Source organism: Lonchura striata, chromosome 3 (assembly GCF_046129695.1).
Source record: "Lonchura striata isolate bLonStr1 chromosome 3, bLonStr1.mat, whole genome shotgun sequence".
Taxonomy (NCBI): Eukaryota; Metazoa; Chordata; class Aves; order Passeriformes; family Estrildidae; genus Lonchura; species Lonchura striata.
In genome coordinates, this window is record NC_134605.1 from 60,587,370 (window position 1) to 60,604,620 (window position 17,251).

At 36.8% G+C, this 17,251-nt stretch overlaps 1 protein-coding gene across 4 annotated transcripts in view; it reads left to right on the forward strand.

Annotated features, from left to right (window-relative positions):
* ARHGAP18 (Rho GTPase activating protein 18) overlaps nucleotides 1-16,269 on the forward strand; it is a 92,007-nt gene extending 75,738 nt beyond the window's left edge. For all 4 annotated transcript variants that reach the window (XM_077782212.1, XM_031504375.2, XM_077782213.1 and 1 more), the window contains exons 10-15: nucleotides 2,038-2,120; nucleotides 3,318-3,524; nucleotides 4,311-4,457; nucleotides 9,944-10,068; nucleotides 11,271-11,332; nucleotides 13,898-16,269. In XM_077782212.1, the coding sequence (XP_077638338.1) occupies nucleotides 2,038-2,120; nucleotides 3,318-3,524; nucleotides 4,311-4,457; nucleotides 9,944-10,068; nucleotides 11,271-11,332; nucleotides 13,898-13,989 (716 nt within the window). In that variant the 3' untranslated portion in view covers nucleotides 13,990-16,269. The remainder of the gene's footprint in view (nucleotides 1-2,037; nucleotides 2,121-3,317; nucleotides 3,525-4,310; nucleotides 4,458-9,943; nucleotides 10,069-11,270; nucleotides 11,333-13,897) is intronic.
* Nucleotides 16,270-17,251: the final 982 nt, after the last annotated feature.

A 17,251-nucleotide genomic window follows, 5' to 3' on the forward strand; every position in this document is an offset into this window, starting at 1 on the left:
AATCCGGAGTGAGAACCCACATACATTAACTCCCCAGTCAACACAGGACTGCAAGTTCTATTTCCCTTGCCTGCAGGCAGAGCAATGGCTCATTTCTAAGAGGAGCTTTCATAGAGAATGGTTCATATGGGGATTAAACCATCAACCTTGGCATTATTAGCACCATGCTTCAACCAACTGAGCTAAATGCAGGATCAGAGAATTCACATGGACAGACAGACTGACAAATATTCTTAAAAATTCTTGACTTCTGTGTCAAGTCTCCCAGGTCTGAGCTGCCTTTCAATGCTGTCAGGTTAGTTGGAGTAGGGGGCTGGTGCTTTGGCCTGCTACACATTGTTGTTGATTTTGCAGTACTGAGTGTCAAGTTAAAACTGGCCAGAACACTTTCAGATGGTGCTGGCAGCAAAGAGCTCTACAAGGTTGTTCCATTTACTGGATAGTGATTGGAGCCAGGTGGGTTTCTGCTTGTGCTCCTGAGCTGTCTGAAGGCTTATGTGGTTTTACTTACCCAGAAGTACTCAGATGCCAGGATCCAAACCACTTTCTATACTGAACGAAAGGACTTGCTTCAAAACAGACACAGCACTTCATAGACTCCTGTTGTTTAAATAGTTTGTCATGTTGGTTGTATGCAATAAGATTAGTGTAGAGACAAAGAACCATCTTTTTTTCATGATACCGTGACTAAGTAGTGTAGTTAGAATTAAATATTTAAAGAACATAAATTGAACAATTTAATTTGCTAATTTAAATAATGTAAGCAACTAAAATTCAGTTGTTACTTAGGTAAGCAGACAGAAACTCTTCATTTAAGTAATGAATTTTAATTGTTTTGGAATTGTATTTTTGCTTATGTTCCTAGGAAGAGATTGATTCTCATTACTTTTTTTGAATATTGTGACATATGGTGTTTTGAAACTAAACTTAAGCCTCACTTTTAATGTATGTCTTTCTAAAGCAGGTAGATAACGTTACTCACTACTTGATGTTTTAAATGGCTATACAATTTGCCACTCATTTCTTCAGATCCTTAATTTTTGGTATGGTAGAAGGTAGTCAGCAAGGGTTTTTTTTATTTCATCAATGAACTTTTATTTTTGTTTGGTGGTATATCCTGAATTGATTTTGATGAAAGGTATTGGGAATACCAGTTGGAATCTCAGCAGGATGCATGAGAACATCCCTGTTGAATTTTGAAATCATGTGATAAAACTATGTTGTGCAATTATCTCCTTCTTCACTTGTTTTATGCATGGCCTGATTCATTGGGAATCTTCTGAGAAGACTTGCCAGAGCTTGTACTCTAAAGCATGACAGGAGGAAGTTTATCACAAGTGACAAATGTGGCGCTTTCTGCAGTTCCAGAATGTAGGAGCTCTTCTAGGAGATGGAGGAGTGTAGGGATGCATTCATTGTGCAGCTTGGGTGAATGATGCACCACTGAGCAATTGGTAAAAGGCAGAAGCAACGTTACTTTTCTTTAATTATAGCTTGCCTCATTTGGTACAACACTCTCTGCTGTAGATACATGTTAAGCTTCTCTGCTCTTGATTTTATCCCTTCTGGTTTGCCATTGCAGCTGCTGTTGGTTATGTCGCTGGAGACCTCCCTTACTCAGTTACATGTGGTATTCATTCTGTGTGGGTGACTTGGGAGATCGTGCGACTCTGAAGGCAACCAGAGAAACTGTGAAAGCAGTGTTGAATATACCCTTTGGTGTGTTGGGGCACAGGCTCAGAAAGGGAAGAACAGTTAGCTATTCTTTCTTGTATCATAGCAAAATTAAGAAGGAATCACAAGGCATCTAGAAAACATTGCCAAAAGACTGCTGAGTCACACACCAACTGAATCCTAAAAGAATATTTGGAAATAAGTATCAGAAAACCAGCATCTGCCAGTCCTTTGTCATGCTATGATAATTAGCCATGTGTATGCATTTAGCATTTCGCAAAAAGTTTCAACTTAGAATTTGTGCTTTTTGAAGAGTACAAATAACAATTTCAAAATCCTGAGGTCTGTGTGCTTTATTGGCAGATCTCCCAACGAGGAAACAGCAACTGCAAGCTTTGAATCTTTTGGTTATCCTTCTACCTGAAGCAAACAGAGACACTCTGAAGGTTAGAATTGTTAATACTGTTTTCCTGCATAAATGTTTTCTCTATTTCTATCAATCTACTGTAATGAATGCTGTTGTCTTTTTATTTCAGTTCAAAGTTAATGCTGAAACTACTGATTCTTTTTATTCCCCCATATTTCACATAACTTTGGGAGAAAAAAACAACTTAGGGACCTAATTCCTCCCAAATGACTTTAAAGAATGTGACTTGACATTTTTCCAGGATTGCAATAGTAATCTCTCTTTTCTCTCAATAGTTTTGCTCCCTTTTTTTTGCATCTGTCATTATTTCCAGTACAAAAAATAAACAATGTTAGAATACGATGAATGTGAGTTTCCTTTTATGAAGTGGGTTTAGCTCTTCATTTTTATGCCTCACTTTTCTCTGTGCTCTCAATAAACTAGACATTTACACTTCCTGTTGCTATTTGTAGCATATTACATGGATTCTTCCAGTTTGTGCTTGTCCTTTTGTAGAAAAGCTATTAATGTTTTTTTTTTTTTCAGAATATGCTTACTGTTAGAGCTGTTACAATCAAGAATGAATGCAGGATTTGTGTAGAATGCAGAGCATCATCTATTACAGGCAAAAATCCTACTAGGTCTTACTGTTCAAACAGGACTTTGAGTTGATTATTGTGTGGAGGCAGTCAAGAAGGCTGAGCTACAAATATCTGGAACCAAATTAATTGAAAATTGCCAGTTTTTCACTGGCTGTCATTCACAATGCAGTGCTTTACTCGTGAATTGCTTACCTTACAGAATTAGCCACTCCATGTTTCCATAACCATGACAGCTGGCACTATTGAGTTCACTTTCAGTTTAACAAATGCCAACAGTAATGTCTTCGCAAGCATCTGTGGGATGCTGCTTATACACCTACATAACAAAGGCTTTGAAACAAACCTTACTGTGCAGGGCCTCAAAGTCGCATGAATGCTTTTGCAAATGCTACCCACAAAAACAAGAAGAATGTTTTACTTCATTACTTGAAGGAAACAAAACTTGCATTACTGTTCTGTGGATAAATATAGTCACACTTCTATTATTGATTGCTTTTAATGTGGTTTTATTAGGAGTTAAGAGCTTTTTCAAAAAAAATGCAACATTGTGTTTCACTCATATGTTCATTTTCAACTCTGCACGTGCTTCACAATTCACATACAGAGGTGGGCTGAAAGTCCTGCTCTTATTTCAGGTACTGCTTGAATTCCTCCAAAGAGTAATTGATCACCGAGACAAAAATAAGATGACGTTGAAGAATGTTGCGATGGTGATGGCACCAAACCTTTTCACATTTCATGGGTTTGGCTCAAAGACTATTGAACAAAGCGAGTTTGTTATGGCAGTTGGGACAGCAAATGTCATGCGCTTTATGATTCAGTACCAAAAACTTCTCTGGACAGTAAGTGTGTTTTTAGGCGGGGGTGGAAGATGATAAATTTCACAACAGGGTATCTGAATAGAGAAGTCATATGAAGTTACATCCATGATTTAGAAAAGGATCAGATGGATCCAGCTGAGTTCTTGGTCATGGGTAGCTCTTATGGGAGTAAAACAAAAATATTACATCTGATGTTAAGCTCTGGTGGTCAGAGTTTTAATATTGTATGTACTACAGGTGAACTCAAAAATAAGTCGTTGGGGAATATGTATATTTGGTCTATCAGTATATATTGCTGTGGGCAATTCTTTTTGGCTTAGAGATATTAGCAGGAAACACAGTGTTTGAACTCATTGCCCTTTTGGGCCAAACTTAGTATTATATAAAACATGTTTTAATAAAGCATGAAGTTGTGTCATGGTCTTAAGCAAAGCTCTAGCTTGGACAAACTGGACAAGTTGGAGATGTGTTGTCCATCAGCAACTTGAAACAATTTTGACCTATGTTGCATGTGAGGAAAAGTAATTAGCTCCATTTTGCATACTGACGAGTGAATGTTTTTGACTGACAAAAGTAAAAACGCCGTATGATTCCACATCTCTTCCCCTAAGCAGTTATAGAATAGAATATTTTATCACAAATTGAGTGGTTTTAAAACTGATTCACAGTTTTATATTATTTGAATCTACAGTTATTACTGGAAAAAAACACTGTTTTTGAGTTCTACCTGATAATCTGGCCACTTAGAAAATTTTGGTAAGAAAATTATGCAGTTATTCATGCTTACTCTATATTTATTTTATCTAGATTCCAAAGTTTATTGTTAACCAAGTGAGAAAACAAAATGCTGAAAGCCCGAAGAAGGAGAAAAAGGACAAAGCTATGAAGAAACTTCTGAAAAAGATGGCATATGACCGGGAAAAGCATGAGAAACAGGAGAAGACTCCTAATGATGTAAGCAAACATACATCTGAAATGCTTTATGAATAGGATTGTAATTTTTAGTGAAAAAGTGGATGTAGCAGAGGGGATATATACATTTTTTAATTGAGACTGTCAATAGATAGCAACTCAGTGTAGATTTCACAGTTTGTGGGTTACTGACATGACACATTTAGAGGTTTGTACTGGTTTTTTCTTTGGCTTCACAGAATTTTCAGGATATTTCTCTTCTGAAAAATGATAAGCACTGAACACTTTGTCCTAACTAGCTGTCTTTAGCTAGAACATGCACAACCTGCCCAACCCAAGAAACCCCAAAGGAAGAAACAAATGTGAAAAACTGATAAACTGCTTCTTATGCAGCTACTGTCCAAGTGGCTACTGCCAGCCTACCCCAGTGTATATAACCCACAGTTCAGTATCTCTCTCCTTTAGGAAATTGGCTTCTGCCATACCCATCAGTGATGTCAAGGCATAAGTTTCAGCATAACACTCTTCACACACTCCTTAAAATACAAAAATACTGTGGCAATTGTAGGGTTAATTTTTCCTGTAGTTCAGAAAGATTTTAGTTGAGCTGTTCCCACTGACATCAAAACTTTAAAAATACATCTTGTGCATGTTGAAATTGTTGATAATTTTTATAATTATGATTTTTTTGAAACTTTTTAGCCTATACAATATAGTACCTTAATTATAAAGCATTTGAAATACATTATTCCAAAGTTAGTTTAAATACACGAACAGGTAATACCAAATACGTGTATTCTGGTACCATAATGAAAACGTATCAGATTTGGGTGGTATGAACGTATCCCCTTGTGGGTTGAAATCACAGTGAAGATTCTGGTGAGGTAGAGTCATCTTGTGGTCGCTGGTAGAAATGCAGTCTGCTCTGAGCAGTCTGGTTTTCTTACAAAGTGTGTGTATGTCAGACTGCTACCAAGAGAAGGGTTGTCATATTCTTATAAAGGCATTTTTTAAGCTTTTAAGCCAAAGCAAATAGAATGTGTCAAATGAATATGCTATATATCCAGAATCTGCTGGAGAATTACATTTCAGTGTTTCTACCTTGTTTTGTATGCAGTATTTGACAGGTATCCTTATGTCCAAAATTGATTAATTCCCCAGGGATCACTTTGCCTTGCCTTGGTATCTGTCTATATTCAGGAATCTTTACACCAAATGAATTGCATATGATTTTAAAATAATTAAACACTGGAATTTGTTTTTCTTGGTCTAATAGGAAAATAATCGAATTGAATTCACTTGAGTCAATGTGATGACACTTAATGCTGCCATCCTGTGTTCAACACCTAAATAGCAGCAAATGCACTGGAAAAAGTAAATGCCGTTTCAAGTTCAGATATTAGATTTTTTTTTATATAATTCAGTGCAAAGATATGTCTTTTTAATCCACTGGGGAGTTAGGGTTGAGGTCTTTTAGAGTAAATTATGCCTTTCTAATCTACTTGGGATATAGAACTGAAGCCACATGTAATATGCTTATTCAGATGTAAATGTAAAGTTACTATTCAATGATTTTTTTAAGCCCTAGAATTCTGTGGAGATTTTTGTCAAAATTAAATGGTACAATATTTTACAAATCCTTCATACTTATTGCAAGCATTCAGTAATTTTGGGTGCTTGAGAACATATTAATCTTAAAATCATATTCACAAATTGATAAAGCTTCATTGTGAATGACAATTTATACATTTTTCAAGTAAAAAAATGTCTTATTCTTTCAGAAAAAATTATTTGGGTTTTCCTTCTCCCTAGTTTTCAATTCATACTGCTTTAATTTACAAATGAGGTAAATTTCCCGTGCAGTTCTTGAACTATATTTAACTATCAGGTTGCAAGTGAGGCACCCAGACGTGGTGAATTTCCCACTCCAGGGAAACATGTTTGAAACTTTCATAGAATTTACAGAATCTCTAGGTTGGAAGAGACCTTAAAGATCATAGAGTCCAACTCATGCCCTAACACCTCAACTAAAACATGGCACCAAGTTCCACATCCAGTCTTTTTTTAAACATTATACCTAATTAAGTTGTGTGCTGCCGAATAAAGCTGAGGAAAAATGTCTATTTTCTAACACTTGCTGTGGCACCCTACATGATTAAACATAGATGGGCAGAACCTGAGTCACCTCCATATTCTCCAGAAATAACTCAGTATCTGAATTCTTATTAGCAGCTCATTTGGATAAAATTTCATATTAGCTCTGATAAGGCCTCTCTATCAATCACATTTCCCCTCTGAGACAGAGGTTAAAAAGCATTTACTGCAAACTACAGGTGAGATCTCTGTACAGTGTTGAGAGTGGTTGATATTAGAGGGCTTGCAAGGGTTAATTGCTTTTTGGAATACCTATGCATACTTATGGCCCCAAGTCAGTGTTGGGGATTAAGTCTTTGTGTTGGTGTTGGGCTTGAATAATGCTCTAGACAGACAAAGAAAGATGCCCTCAGGACTGGAAATTTACCTACTGCCTTTAGTCACATTTCTAGCATCTATCATGTATTCCTCTGTATGGTGCAATTGTTCCAAAAAAGGGTGATATCATGTGAGCAGCACAACAGCACAACAGGGCTGAGCTACTGCAGGTTATAAAACCCATTGTATCCCACACCCTTCTTTTGCATGATCTGTTTGAATTTACTCAGAATAACCTTTTGACTTCTGCTGAATATGTCACTCATTGCAGTGCCAGATTATTTACTTTAAAAAAAATTGCTACCTGCTAAATAATTTCTCTGTGTATGGTTTTCTAGTTTTTTGTCCCAAACTAGGTGCAGTATTTTTCAGCCCAAAGAGAACAACTCCTTTGAATTTCTTTCAGCCTTTGCTTTGCATGTAGCAAGAACCTTTTGAAAATCAGTTTTGTTCTTCATAATGTTCATGCCGCATACCTGCTTGGTATACTTTACACCTTTAATAAGTATGCATAATATTCCTTAATTATGAAAATATTGCATAGTCACATTTCTCTCTGCAGTGTGAAAAATATTCAAGTGGGACACGAAAAATGGATTAGAAGAAGCTGGGAGAGACTTACACAGTTTCTCATACCTAACTGGGAGAGATCTACCTAGTGGATCCTGTAGCCAGGCAGCTGCTGTTCTTCTCTGTGATATATAGATTCTAAGCCCCTCTGAAAAGGAAGGGTTTGAAGAAGATTAGTACCTCACAGGTGACTGCTGTTCCTGCTGCAGACTAAATGTTGTAGGCCAATGTATTTTCCATCAAGCAAAGATGTTCTGTCTTCAGTTTTTTTAATAATGCAAGTGCCTAATTCAGCCAGGGGTTGCAGTGTTTTAAATCTGACCTGAGAGGGCCTGTGAAGCAGGGGAGGAAACTTGCAAACTGAGTAGCATTGGTGACCCACTCTTCAGTGGGTTGTCAGTCCTCTTGTAGGTTCATAGCTTAATATGTTGTGATATGAAGCCCCTCACTTGGGTATTTTGGACTGTGCTGTGCAGAGAATAGGCCCTGTCATTCAGCTCTTAGAGGGTTTAGGCCACATTTTCTTTCCCATCAACTTGCACTGTGTATTGGCTAGGGGATGCTAAGGTTCTACTCTCTATATAGTTTGGCAGCATGAACATATTGTGCAGCTGAGCATGATTTCTCCTGGAAATGCAGGTGGTGAAAGTGGCAAAATGCATAATTAGCTGAGCTAATAATGATTCTCTGTGAATAAACAAAGTAATTATTCTGTTTGATCTGTGACCATAATGTTAGAGCTCTGTGGACATTTCTTGTTCTTTTTCTCATATACTCAAAGTGGACTGCTTTTTAAATAATTTATCATATGCCTGCTGTGTAGCAAAGAAAAAAAAAAGTTATCCAGCTGAAAGTTGGAGAAATTCCTATAAAATCAGCTGAGACACAATTATCAAGAAATGTATACAAAAATGAAAGCTAGTTGAAATTTACCATTTTGAATTTGGTGGAAGACCAGATAGGGACATCTATAAACAATCATTTCATCCTTAAAAATGTAATTTCTTTTTGCCAGGATCCCAAAAGTTTGGAAAGAGACAAAAAAATTTTTAGCAGGATTTACTACCTAGCAGATGGCTATAGACACTGGTTCTATAGGTGGGGGTCTTAAAGAACAGATGTGACAAATTTAATCTATGGGAAATCTCATAGCGATCTCTTGCAATCTTATGAGTCTCTGATTCCACAATTAGTACATAGCAAATTCTCAGTATGATAATTCATACTGCTTTAGACAGAAATAGTTATGATGTCTAGTATTTTTAAATTGATAAATAATAAGACCGGACACAAAAGGATTGTTTGGTTAAAATTGCTTACTGTAACTCATCATTTGTGTAGTAATGAGCCTTCATCTGTCTCAGGAAGCTGTTCTTGTGATTCTGCTCACGTTTGTACTTGTTCTATACTCATTTAACTCTGATGGTTTCAGAGAAGCTATTCTAGATTCACAGGTGCCCAGATTTATTCATTGATTATGGAAGAAAAAAATGTTCAGCCTTGCAACTGGGTAAATGGAGATGTGTGTGGTGGGAAAGGAGACAATGAACTGTCATAATCAACTTTGAATGCAGAGATCCTTACTTTCTTTTCCTTTCAAAATGAGTAGGTTTGGGTAAATGATAATGTTATAGGAATAGAAATGTTTCTAGGAACAGAAATTAGGACCTTATTCACAAATAAATTATGTCTTTTCTAACTTCAAATGTCATGTACCTGCAAGTGGAACAGAAAAGCTGTCCTTTATCCTCCTTTGTAGCTAATATGATTAGTATTCATCATCAAGGACTTGTAGGTTGAAATAAAATACAAATCCATTATATAATCAGACTATTATATAGGGCAGGTTGCCTAGCTGAATATATTCTGGACAATAAGAAATAGGAAGAAAAACCTGCAGTAGTGAATATCTGGTTTTATATCTGTTTTTAAAAATGAAATTTATGAAAAGGAAAGAAGAATCCTTTAAAGTAGACTGATCCACCACCATCAGTACTTTGTGTGGGTTTTTTTTTTCTTTTTTTTTCTTTTTTTTCTTTTTTTTTTTTTTTTTTGGGGGGGGCAGGAAGTTCAGATTAAATGGAACTGGACAGGTTTCTCCCAGAAGTTTTGGCAGAGGGTTGGTGTGGTGGCACTGCCTGGTTTTCATGCCTGCAGGAAGAAATTTCCATATCAGTGTCACATGCTTCTTATAATATCAAAGGGTGTTCTTAATATAGAATAATTATTATTGTTATTCTTAACATCTTTGAAAAATAATTGAACACTATTGCTCCTTTGTTCTGAAGTTCTCCCTGTTGTTAAAAAGAGCTTTGAAGGTCGGATGTAATTTACTGAACTGCTGCGTAGTTATTGTATGTTTGTAGAGAAGTGAAGTAAATAGTGAAGTGCAGAGCACTGTACTTACTTATTCCACACTGTATTTTGAGAAGCTCATCAAAGCCAGCTGCTAGCAGCTTTGTTCCACCACTCTTATTGCTTTGCAGACTGATGTTCCTCAGGGAGTGATACGGGTGCAAGCGCCTCATCTTTCCAAAGTTTCCATGGCAATACAGCTGACAGAAGAACTGAAAGCTGGTGATATAGTAGCCAGGTTTCTCAGCCAGAAAAGGTATAAACACATCTTTGTTTTGTTATCGTGTCGGGAGAAGTGTCTCTTCATTTATTATATCAAGAAAAAAGTTTTAAAATACTCAAAGTCCGGGTCAGTTCATGAAATGTTTGGCTGAATTTAGCCATCAAAATACACGCTTGAGGAATTAATGCTTTTATATGTTATTAAAGCTCAGGAAGCCTTTAGGAATACATGAGTGCTGTTAGTAAAAAATTAATTGTTATTTAATCTGATGGGTCAGGAATAGTTTTGTAATTTTGTGAGGACAAGTCAGAAGGGAACTTCAAGAAAACAGAGGAATGAGGTAAGAAGAAAGATTTTTTTTTTTTAAAATAATGAATTTATTATGTAAATATATAATGCATTTATATATATAAATCTATTTAAAATGCAAGCATCATAAAGTCACCCCCAGGACATGCATTTCTGTATAACAGCATAATAGGTACTGGAGTATAATCATGTGAAAATGTCACACACATTAAATTATTTAAAACAAAAGCTACATTTTAGTAATTCAAATCCATTTAGAAATGGAGAAATTTTAAGCAATCTTTTGAAAAAAAATAAAATTAATGCACATATTCATCATATCTAGCTATTGATCTAAAGCAATAATATGATACACTAGTTGAGATTAAGAAGCTGCTTTTTCCTAAATGCTGTTCTTAGAGTTTTACACCATTGTCAGAAAGTTATTTTCTAGCTGGGCTTTAGTATATATTATTACAATTAAGCAGTGAGAATAATAGAATCCCTTTTTAATATAGGGACTTCATTTTTCCACTGTCTGTTTTTTACTTCTTTTAGTTGCAGTACAATTAAATCCAGCAAGAATGTGTTTTTTTCCCACCCAACCAGAATGCTTTTTCTGAAATATGGCATATTTGAGGGAAATACTTATTTTTGCAGCAGCAGTAAAAGAAAAATCAGAGGGTAAATATCAAGCTACTTGCTAATAACAATAAAATTCTTTCCTAAAACCTGCAGCTTCTTAATATTTAACTTATTTTACCTTTTCTAGTGTATTGCTCACTTGCAGGACTGTTAATTTGCACTAGTATGCAAGGGTATTCTTGTTCACTGATTATGTCAGTAAGGATTTGTGATGGGTGCAGTGCTGATTTTAATTAGCATAACTTGGCTGATCCACAAGCACCTTTGTAATATCATCGTTCATTGTGTTCTGTTCCCCACAGTGGAAATGTCCAAACACTCAAGAGAGAAGAGGTCTTTCTTTATGAAATAGGAGGAAATATTGGTAAGAATGGCTTCTGAATGACCTCTTTAGCTAGAATAGGATTCCTTGGCATGTTGTCCATGGGCTTTGCTGTGGTTGTATTTTTTTTCATGTCCCTCATTCTCACTGACACTAAAGCAGACAGTTAACCTTGTGGAGAAGGCAGCAGAGATGTTGGTGTGATCATTATATTAGTAGTATCTTATTGTATGTCCCAGAGGAAGTTGGCAGCTCTAACTGATGTTCCTGATATGTAGGTACAGTGAATAAGCACAGAAACATTGGATACAAAGGTGCTTGAAGTTCATCTTATTCATCTCTTTGTACTGAGGCATAATAAGTGAACTTAGATTTCTTCGTGTTCTGCATTTGAGTGTCACTTGCAGGTTCTTTTAGGGGGAAGAAAATGCTCAGCCAAAAATATGACTGTGATAAAATTTTCCAGCAGTTAATCTTTCCCTGCTCTGCTTATTCCAGATCCTTTTGATTAAAGTAAATAGCAGACCAGCAAGGTTAATGCCAAGGATAATTTTTGAGCACAGTTCTAAAGTTTTCTTCCACAAATGCAAGAGTATTTTTGCATTAGAAATCAGTTTCTAATCAAAGTATTTTTCATATGCTCAGGAAAACAAAAGGAGAACTAGAAAGCAGTAGTAGATTGGACTTAACATTTACTTTTTCCTTAACTGTGACCTGTTAAACTTACATGGCATTATAAAATTACATGCAGTAATTTTTCTTTTGCAAGTTTCAATTCTGTGTGTAAACTGCTACTTCTAGCATTTTTCTTTTATTCTAATCACTACTATAAATAATTTTTTGCATGTTTGTCTAAACCAAAAGACTTAATTAAAATAGCACTTACCTATGTTACCTGCAACAGGTATGTTTTAGTGTCTTTACGAAGTCTGGTAAATAAGTTACCAAGATAGTTGGGTGCCAGATGAATGTATTATATGTTCTCTTGTAAATCCAGTATCTACATACATTTCCTATGCCCATTAAAGCAGGTTGCAATCCCAGACTTTTTTAAAAGAGGAGAATATCTTATTTATTCTACAGAGGTGTAATCATTGCAGGAAAAAAGGTTTTGTAACAGAATTCCAGTGAAACTGGAACAAGTTACTGTTACTTTAAAATGTGATAGAAATTGTATTTCTCTTAGAGAAAGTGCAGATTTGTTTTGTTTTGTTGTGACATAGTTTAGAAAGATGTTTTCTCTGTCTGAATGGTTTACTTCCAGAGGATTTCAACTTTAATCAGTCCTTGTTAGTTCTTATTAATACTCTCAGTTGAAGTAAGAGAAATTCCCTGCCTTTAACCTGCTGTACAGGTTTAAGTAAACCAGCTGTCCTGACTTTTGCCATCTGTCTCTCTTTCCAGTGTGCCTGACTCATATAGAGGGAGCCCAAAACAAGAAGACTTGAGGGGCTCATGACACACTTATGTCCTTACACTTAACGCTCATAATTATAACAAGCACAATGCTGTGATCTTGTCCTCTAGCAGATGCAGCTGCTGGAGTCTGCAGACGTTTCTTTAGTAGTCAGTACACTGTAGGACTTCAGGGCACTGATGGGACTTCTGCCACTGCTTTGTGCCTGGGACTGGCTGGATAGGGACATGCAAAGTGCTGTCCCCATGCTCTCACTGCCTGAACATGCTGTACTGAGCAAAGGAGAAGACCTAGGTCAGCAACATGGGCAGTACTGGTCACAGAGGTTTGAATTAAAATCCTAGAGGGAGCAGATGGAGTCTGTGCCTGGTTGAGCAGAGAGTCTTGCCTTCTTGCCTGCTCTGTGCAGGGCATCCAAAGAGGTGGCAGACAATCTCAGCTGCAACATTCCACCTGTGTTTGCCTCCCATCTCAGGAGTACTGGAAACGTCTGTCTGGCATGAGCCATCCACCCCAAACAACTGCATAGCAGAGTAGAAGAGGAGCTGTGATGCAGAGCTGCAAATGCATGAGATAGTGCTTTGCCTGTAGGAAAATGGGAAGAATGTGCAGATCTTGATGGATCAGCATATGCTATTTTCTTCATAGCTACTAGACATAAATTAATTGCATCTAGTGCACCAAGAACAGTGTACTACTTTCCCCTCCAAGGACAGCAACTATTACAAGTGCTATGCAGAACAGCTGAGTTAAGAGGAGGAGGACAGGGAGTGACACCTTCTTAGCAAGGAAAAACCTTGCACAAACTTAACATTTAAAAAGGGGAAAATAACCTGAAATTTTAAAGAGCCTCTATGCAAATGTGAATGTAGTTTTTGGATATAATCATGAGAGGATCAGGACATTGCTTACTTGCAGAGGGGAGTTCCCATCTGTATGGTCTTTGTGAGAAATCTGACCTAGAATATGTCACAGAGGTAGAACAGCCCCTTCTATCCTTCCTTCTTCCTCTTGTCCCTTCTCCTACAGGGAGGGTAGGAGCACCTCCAACTTTTATGTGCATTGTCTTTTGTTAAACACCACAGAGAGACTTTGAAAATCTACATGGAATAAAGCACTAACAGGAACTTTGGAAGTTGTTTCATTTTTCTTTTGGTACTGGTGTAAACACATGTCTTTTCTGTTTCTAGGAGAACGCTGCCTTGATGATGATACCTACATGAAGGACCTATACCAGCTCAACCCAAATGCTGAGTGGGTTATAAAACCTAAACAGAGCTAAGATCATAACTAATAGCAAAACCTCCAACCTGTGGACTTACCTTGTACAGCTGAATGTTTCAAAGGGATAGTGTGTCCTTTTAACATTCAACCATTATGTATATTAATAGAACTTTATCCAGTTAAAAAAAAAAAAAAAAAAAAAAAAAAAAAAAAAAGGCAATAGTGACCCAACAGTTATAACCAGTAAACTTTCAGTTTTACTTGCAGAAAAATTTTGGAGATAGCACAGTTTTCCCACTCAAGTTTGAAATGAGCAAAAGTTCCTTATATATTTTATATATAAGTAGCTTAAATATTTTAATGGCACTAAGCTACCTCCCATCTGGTAGGTCTTGAGTCAGAAGAATTTATTTTTCAAGCAGATGTTTAAACTCTTTGTATTAAGGACCTACAAATTGTTTGTGTAGAATTTTGTGTTCATATAGGTTTTTTCAATGCTAGTACAATAGAAAACCGGCTCCTGATCAGCACTTCTGAATGGTACAGTATTAAAAATACCTGACCGAGTGATATGAATTTCCCAAATTACTGTGAATTTCACAGGAAAAAACTGCAATGCAATCTATTTTGTCTTTGGAAGTCCTAATTTAAAGTTTGATGAAAACTATTTAAAAACAACTGTGAAAATGCTTTCTATGCAGCTTTTTTGCTAGATCTTTTAAGTATTTTTATTTTTACTTCAGTTGATTGTGCTCTTGAGATTATTACAAAAAAAAAAAAAAAAAAAGGAAGAAAAAAACAAAGGACCACATAACAAGGTGAGTCTTTTTAAAGCTCACTACTCTTGGCATTGTCCTTTCTGGCATATTGTCATGCACTAGAAAAACCTTTTAGGTATTTCAGCAGTGATTGCAGCCATGTTACATACCCTGATTTCAGGTTTTCTGGGCATCTGATTGAGTTTTGTGAACTGCCAAAACTTTTCAGCTACTAGCATAATAAAAACTTTCAGGAAAAATAAAATAACTGTGGAAGGAAACTGTACTCTAAATTCCATAGGTAGCAAACCACTAAACCTTTCACTCAAAACCATTGTAAGGGTCTACTGTGGGTATTACCTACCATCGGCTATGTATCTGGTTTATCCTGGACGAGGCTAGAAATCAAGTTCTGATTTCCCTTATGCTGATAGATGCTGTCTAAAATTAGTGGTCCAACAGAGAACTATTGCAAATCCATCCCCACTCAGGAAAGAACTGAAAGCTCCCCATGGAATTCACTGATAATGAATTATAGACTGAGGAGGCTTGGTGCAGCACAAAGAGCTCTGTGGCCTGGAGCTCCAGAGCCCCTGTTCTGCAGCGACACTTTGGGCTCACTAGTTTGTGTACCACTTCACAATTTATTTATAAACTAGCTCAGCTGTGCTCAAGTGCTTACACCTGCATGCTGACTATCTGAGGTAACTACTGTGAAATTGTATCCTTGGAATGAAATACTTTCTTTCAATGCACACAGAGATTTATACTGACCTCATAGGGAGTATTCTACATGCAATCAAGGACTGAATTACATTTTTTTACGTGATCAAAGCTGATTAAAGGAATAAAGGACCTTTCTGCTGAGCTTTGGACGTGGGCCCTGTGTTGACAAAGTAACTACTGGAACTCTCCCTTTTATGTACAAGCAGTGAAATAGAACTCTGAAAGGTCATAGAAAAATTAGACATCTGCTGATTAGTTATCCACAGCATATGAACAATTTTGGGGCCGTGTACATTTATTGTTTCTTAAAGTTAAAGGCTGTCTTCATATGAAGAAAAAGCACTGCACTGGTTGGTTCTAAAAAGCAGGATGAGTAAAAGAGGAAATTGTTCTAATGTGACTGTACTGCCCTCAGTGCTCCATCTATCTGGGCGTTCCCACGTGGTATAGCACCGTGCCACTATGGACACATCGTCTAAGACAAATTACATTTTTCTGTAGAACAAACTCCCTGTTTTTCAAATGGAAGGAATAGAGTGGCAAAGCAGTACAATGCTTAGGTAAACATTTATGAATCTATTGTAATAAATATAAGGGGTTTTTTTTTGACATGTAATGTCACATACGTTATAGTTCTGTGAAAGATTACTTGTTACTGGAACTCTAGGTGTTATTTTAATCAGGAGCAAAGTGCAGATGATAGGAACAGCTGTTCCTAACAGTTTCAGCATAAAATTGCAACCAACCTGTGGTTATGATCTCTTAAATAACTTTGTTTTTGGTTTAGTGCCATTGTTTGGTGTTTTTTTTAATTTAAAAATGTTCTTTTGTAATTAAATGTTGGTTTTTTCTGACTTTTTCTGACTTTCTCATTCAAATTCTTATTTTTCTTTGTAAAACATATCCAAATGACACTAAGTGATAATTATTTTGTGATTTCGCATTTTACATCTTTGTAGAGAGCTAGTAGTATTGTATATGACAAAGAGACATTGATAAGTTAAAATCCTGCAAAATGAACACCTGCTGAAAAAAGAAATAACAGGCTAGAAGTTTATAACTTTGCAATTGCAATACACAATTGCAATATAACATTTGCTGGGTACATGCAAAGGAACAGGAGACTTCTCAGCGCTCATTGAAAATACCGGCTCTACATTTTTCATAATCAAGTAATTAAATTAGGGCACAAGTGGGAAGTCCAAAATGCATTCAGGTAAGCTGATAAGACTCTTCTATAATTAAAAATACAGTGCTTCATTAGTTGCTTATTTGGGGTGATTTGGTAGGCCACCACTGTTTGACTGATGACTTGAGAAGCACATCTGCATGAGATTTTTCACCCAGTGTCAGATTAATGCTGTGTGCAGCCCTGTACAGGCATTACAGCAACCAGGACTGGGGAGAGGAAGAAGTGGGGAAGCAGGTGATGGTCCCTCTTACCACTGCCTGGATGTTGTGGAGCGTGTAAGGATGGTTTTGTGCTCAAAAACCCTCTGGTGAAGGAGGCGGAAGGAGGAGAAATGTCCCCAATGCTTGTATGAGGTGCAGACACCTTTCTCACACTGCCTGTTCTTCAAAGACTACAGAGTTTGTACTCATCCTCCATAGCCTCCTGCTTTTTTCTACCTTGTGCAAAGCACATGCACCATCCCTGGATCTCCATGGGTGCCAGGAGGAAAGATGTCATCCCAACCAGCTGCCCCCTGCGTGAACAGCAATGAGACAGGTTTATCTCGTGTTGCAAGTCAACAAGCAGCATCTCTGAGAATTTCAAGAAGACAGTAGGGAGCAGGTAGATTAATGGATCTGAATGTGTTGGAAATATTAGCTGAA